Below are 5639 nucleotides of genomic sequence, written 5' to 3'. Positions count from 1 at the left end.
GAGAAAAAGAACAACCAGGACAAGGTGAATAGCCTCTTTATTGATGGGTAAACTGTTGGAAGTCTTAAAGAACCAGTTTGGGAACATATACCTTCCGTATCATATATTTTCTAAAAACCCTAAATGGCCTAGATAAAATGAAAAGTTTCAAGTCTCCTCTTACTGTAATAAGGAGAGGGTTTCCTTAATTCCTATTGCATTTTTTTCCACAATGAAGTCCCATCCCTGAATAAATGTGTGGAGTGGCTTTTGAAAGGTATTGGGATAAAGCCCACCAGTTGATATGAATATATCATATTCTGGCTGAATCACCACACATTTTGTAATAATGATATACATGTAGAATCTGTTCACATATGACATTGTGTCAGATTGCTAAAAAGAGAGGGCTTTCTTACCTGCAGTTAATTTTGCAGCTTCTTTCATGGTCCCTTCTTTTGATGTAATCAAGGTTCCTGGAGAATGGAAACAACATCACAGTGGACTAAAACTTTATTCCTTTATAAATAGATTTTGACTATGGTCAGAATGTTCAACTGGTCCCAGTGATGTGGGTTGAACCTACTTCTTGTCACTTGGAGTTATACCATCTCCTTTCAATATGTGAACGATATGTGTTTTCCCATTCTCAGCTCCTATCATTTCCATAGCATTACCTGCAGGGCCATTTGAAGGAGTGCAATAACTTCCTATGATGTTAGGTATCCCGTTGACTGAAAGATTCATTTCCAAAATGGATTTCTATAAAATAAAGTTCAACAGAAAATTGATGTCAGTGCAAAAATAGATCCTTGGAAACAACTGGCAGCTTCCTACCCAATCCTATATTGTTTTTGCTTTTTTTACTCTTGTTTGGCACTTTAATGTTCCTGCATGAAAGCAGCAAGAAAGATGAAGTATCATAAGGTGCATTTATAAAATACATAACAAAGTGGAGATATTCCACCATCATTCTTCAGGGTAGCCCATGTGAATGTCCTACCAGTGAATCCAAATTTCTCAACCTGAAAAATGTTATTTCCTTTTTCCATTCACTTGACTTCTTTAAACTGAAGATCTCAGGGTGTTTGGTTCTCTGACAGCCCCAAACATTCTGTGACTTCCTCAATAGACACAATTGCTATACTTTTCACATTGACTCCTCCAAATAAATTGCTCAGTAACACTCAGAGCTGTGATAACTCAGAAAGCAAGCTGAAAATATGTCTTTTAAGTACTGTCTTATTCTTAGCTTCAAGAAAATTCCATTTACAGCACCTTGATAATTAAATGTGAAATCTTATGAAGATTTGATGAGACAGTCACTCTTTTTGTGAATAACTGTCTAGTCCAGAATAAGAAGTGGAGAAAAGCAAGTCTGGAAAGCAGCACTTCAGCTGCTCCCAAACACAGTTATATATCCAGGCTTTTATGTTGTTCCTAGAGGTGAAGAATGGTGCCTATGGAGGGGGAGGTGATGTGATGGACAATAGTAAAGCAGCAGTTTCCCAGGAAGGAGGAAGCACATTCTAAGAAAAGGGGGGAGACAAGAGGCAACACAACCTACATCTGGCTAGGAGACAGAGGAAGAGAGTTAGGATGACCAGGGTATTTCCTTAGGCCAGTAAGGGTTTAGTCTGGCAGATTCTGTCTGTTGTGTATAGCAAATAAAGAACTGAAGTTTGGCTGGATTGTTCTATGTCAGGGGTGTCAAACTCAATTTCATTGAGGGCCACATCAGCATTGTGGTTGCCCTTGGGGGACCGGGTGGGTGTGGCCTGGATGGGTGTGGCCTACTGGATGGGTGTGGCTGGGGCAGGCGTGGCCTATGGGGCAGGCGTGGCCAGCTCGACATCACTTGCTTCAGGGGTGCCTGGGCAGGACTGGGGTAGATCTGAGGGTCTCCGGCGGAGGATGGGACTGGGGCGAGCGCTGGGACATGGTCCCTCCCACCCTCCCTCCCTCCTTTCCTCTGTTCCTTCCTTCCTTCCTCCCTCCCTCCCACCATCCATTCCTTCCTCCCTCTGTTCCTTCCTTCTTTCCTCCCACTCTCCATTCCTTCCTCCCTGTTCCTCCCTCCCTCCCTCCCTTTTTCCTTCCCTCCCTCCCACTCTCCCTTCCTTCCTCCTTCCCTCTGTTCCTTCCTTCCTTCTTCTCACCCTCCGTTCCTTTTTCCCTGTTCCTTCCTGTTCCTTCCTCCCTCCCTCCCTTTTCCCCTCCCTTCCTTCCTTCCTCCCTCCCTCGTTCCTTTCTTCGCTTTCTCATCTTTTTCCTTCCCCCGTGCTCAGGAAGGGGTGATGGGAGGGGGAGAGATTGCCAGCACTAATATGCTGCTGCCAGCCATTCCTATACCATGAGGGCGGGTGGGGGCGGTCCTGTTGAAAGGGATGCCTCGTGGCTTCGAGGCTGGAGGTGCTGGTGTGGGGGGGTTGGCACTGATCTACAACCTGGTTGCATCCATCAAAGCCAGAACACACTCAGCCTAAGATCCACTGGAACCAGCAAGGAGCTGCCTCGCCATCTCTGCCCCGCCCCTGGGTGTGCGCACAGGAGATGGCCAGCGCCAGTGTCCTGGGTGAAGTCAGCCTGCGGGACAAGACAGCCAACAGGGATGCCAGACTCTGCTTGCGTGCGCACCCAGGGGTGGGGCTGCCCTGTGGATTTAATGCTGAGTGCATTCTGGCTTTGATGGACGCAACCAAGTTATAGATCAATGCCTGGTCAGCCTGGGCCGGGCCGAGGTGTGGTGGGCCGATTCTTCGGTCTTTCCAGAGCAGGTCCCCGGGCCGGATGGAACCACATAGCGGGCCGCATCCGACCCGTGGGCCTTGTGTTTGACATGTCTGTTCTATGTCATTCTTGGGTTGGGTCTGACACTGTCTGATATGAAAAGCGAATTTGGCTAAGAAAGAATTTAATTCTTCTTTTCAAAATAACTAGCAGCTAGGTTTGTAGCTAGGGTAAAATAGGCTGAAAGTGGGTGCCATCGACAGCTGTACAAAGCAAGTCACAGTTTTAACATGGGTTAAACCAAGCCATCGTGTTAATCCATAATATAGTTTGTTTCAACATATGATAAATCATAATATGGTATTTTGGGTACATTATGTGAAGGTAGCAACTATGGTATATTAATCAGGTTTAACATTTAAGATTCCTTGTGAATATAATAACTAAAAATGCTTTAGAGGCCAAATAGAAGATATTGTTATCTTGTTTTCATCAATTTTAAAATTCCAATGCACTGCCCCACATTCCTTGAATCCTTTGCTAAATCCCCTTCCTCACCCTCCATGTAACAGCGCAATGCAGACCTTAAAACAGTGTTTTTCAATCTCAGCAACTTTAAGCTGTGAGGAATTCAACACCCAGAATCCCTCATCTAAATCTTTAGGATTTCAGCTCCATTCCTGAAATCTGACAAAGGGATTCCCCTCCCCTTCACAAAGGAAGAGGAAAAACCTTTCATGGAACTGCAGGAACAGAGCTGAAATCTTCAGGATTCAAGGGTTTCAGCTTTGTTCCCTCAACCCCATGCAGGATTTCAGCTTATGTCCATCTCCTCTCCTTGTAACCTTCCCTGCTGCCTTCCCCACTGACCTTCTGGGAAAGCCAGCAGAGAATATTGCAAATGACAATCACATGATCATGACTGTAATAAGTAAGTGAACTGGTTGCCAAGCACCCAAATCATAATCAAGCAGATTGTTATTCTTGGTGCAATGTTTTGTAATGGTTGGAAGTACTTTACAGGCCATAAACCACCCTTTCTGAAGCTATTATTAATTTGCTCATTAAGCAACCAGTCGTTAAGCAAGGAGTATCTATAAACTATTTGCTATTCCAGTTACATACGTGTTTCTTGTCTTTTGGATAACTCTGTAACATTTAGAATGTATGGATAACATTCTGGATCCTAACTGAAGTATTTCAGAAGTATTAATTTTATGATTCTAAAACAACATTGGCCCATTTTATTAAAAGCCTCTTTAAAATAATTGATCTCTGTTTTTCTTTGGTTGCTATTAAGAGGCATGTCAGACTCTGAGATGGAATATGCTGGCTTAACTTCTATCACTAGCATCCTGATTTGAGCTATAGTACAAAAGCAGGTATTTTACACACAATATATATATATATATATATTATTTGGAGAACTCACCTCATTATTAGCATCTGCATTCTTCATCTTTTTATCATGAGCATTAAAAAACTTTATTGGATTGGATAAAGCCATGGTGAGATCTATTTTTAAAAAAAACAAGATGTAGAATACTATCTCATTATCCCCTATTGATTGATTGCTAGTTCCTTTACTAAGAATATAGTAATATTTGCCTTATATGCTTTTCATTATTCTGAATCAACTAGTAAAAAAAATTCAAAACATACAATTTGCAATAATAGATTATTAACCTTCTGCAAATTGCCTGCAGTGAAATAAAATTGAAGTGGGCCTGTATTCAGTTCAAAGGTATACAATTTATAAGAGCAACAAAATCTCATTTTTCTTGCTTTGCATTGTTGACTATTTTTAGAACAATGCTGAGTGACCTACATCCTCATTTACAGTTTTTCTTAGGAAGGACTTATACACCCTCCTTCAGCTATGATTGGGAAATGTGCTGCAATACAATAATAGCCATCTCTATAGATTGTGACTGTGAATAGCCATTCAATCATTGTTCAGCCTATTAACTTCTAGGAAAGGAAGTTTTAACCTTCCCAGTCTCTGTCCTATTTGGCTGACTTTGTCTGGGATTAGAAACTTAACAAGAACAGAAGCTGAAAAAATAAAAACATCAAATAAGAACAAGTCTGTTTGGTGTTTGGATAGGAAACCTCTGAAGAACATTAGGTCTGTAAGCTTAATTGGGAAATAAATAATCTTCAGAGTAAGGCAATAGTTAATCACTTCTGCACTTTGGGCAAGAAAGCTGCATGGATGTATCCAGGAGCAAAGATCAATCTGAAGGAGATATTATGTTACTTATCCTTGTCTTGGGACACTGAAAAATAGCTGAAAAGAAGTTAAATGCACCCTGTGGTTGCTACAAATATGGCAATATAGACTTATTGTTCTTATTGACAGTACCTCTATAAGTAGACCAGACTAGGAAATCAATGCCATGTAGGTCTAAAATTATTTTTATTGGAACAAATATAGTAACAGAATATTGCAAGTCTGAGTATGCTCTCCTCCTCCTTCATTTTCTCTTTGCGTGAATGAGAGAGGGGCCTATCTGAGACATTTTCTCAATTTAGTTTCTTTATTTATTTAATTTTTATTTATTTAATTAAATTTTTACCCCGCCCTTCTCCTTGCGGACTCAGGGCGGCTGACAGCCTGATAAAAACAGATACAAAAATACCCCAAAACTATCATTAAAAACAGAATTAAAATAAAATATTAGATTTGGCCATTTTTAATTTAAAATTGTTTTTAAAACCCCGCTAAAAGTTCCCCTTAGGCCAGTCCTGCTTGTTGAAATAGCCATGTCTTAAGGGCGCGGCGGAAGGAAGGGAGATCCGGGATCACCCGGATCTCTGGGGGTAGTTCGTTCCAGAGGGTGGGAGCTCCCACCGAGAAGGCCCTCCCCCTGGGAGTCGCCAGCCGGCACTGTCTGGCTGACGGCACCCTGAGGAGACCCACTCTGTGG

At 41.9% G+C, this 5639-nt stretch overlaps 1 protein-coding gene across 1 annotated transcript in view; it reads right to left on the bottom strand.

The window, feature by feature from the left end:
• Positions 1–398: 398 nt before the first annotated feature.
• The window catches only part of LOC107286221 (1-phosphatidylinositol 4,5-bisphosphate phosphodiesterase beta-2-like), a gene marked incomplete at its 3' end in the record, with an annotated part of 47843 nt that continues 42602 nt past the window's right edge, over positions 399–5639 (bottom strand). The window contains exons 23-25 of the mRNA XM_015814552.1: positions 4142–4224; positions 657–741; positions 399–455 (exon numbers count right to left, since the gene is read on the bottom strand). Of these exons, the coding sequence (XP_015670038.1) occupies positions 399–455; positions 657–741; positions 4142–4224 (225 nt within the window). The remainder of the gene's footprint in view (positions 456–656; positions 742–4141; positions 4225–5639) is intronic.

The sequence above is a fragment of the Protobothrops mucrosquamatus genome, unplaced genomic scaffold (assembly GCF_001527695.2).
Source record: "Protobothrops mucrosquamatus isolate PMUCROS unplaced genomic scaffold, P.Mucros_1.0 scaffold261, whole genome shotgun sequence".
NCBI classification, from domain to species: domain Eukaryota; kingdom Metazoa; phylum Chordata; class Lepidosauria; order Squamata; family Viperidae; genus Protobothrops; species Protobothrops mucrosquamatus.
The sequence above is the reverse complement of the archived record's forward strand: the minus strand, read 5'-3'. Positions and strand labels throughout refer to the sequence as shown.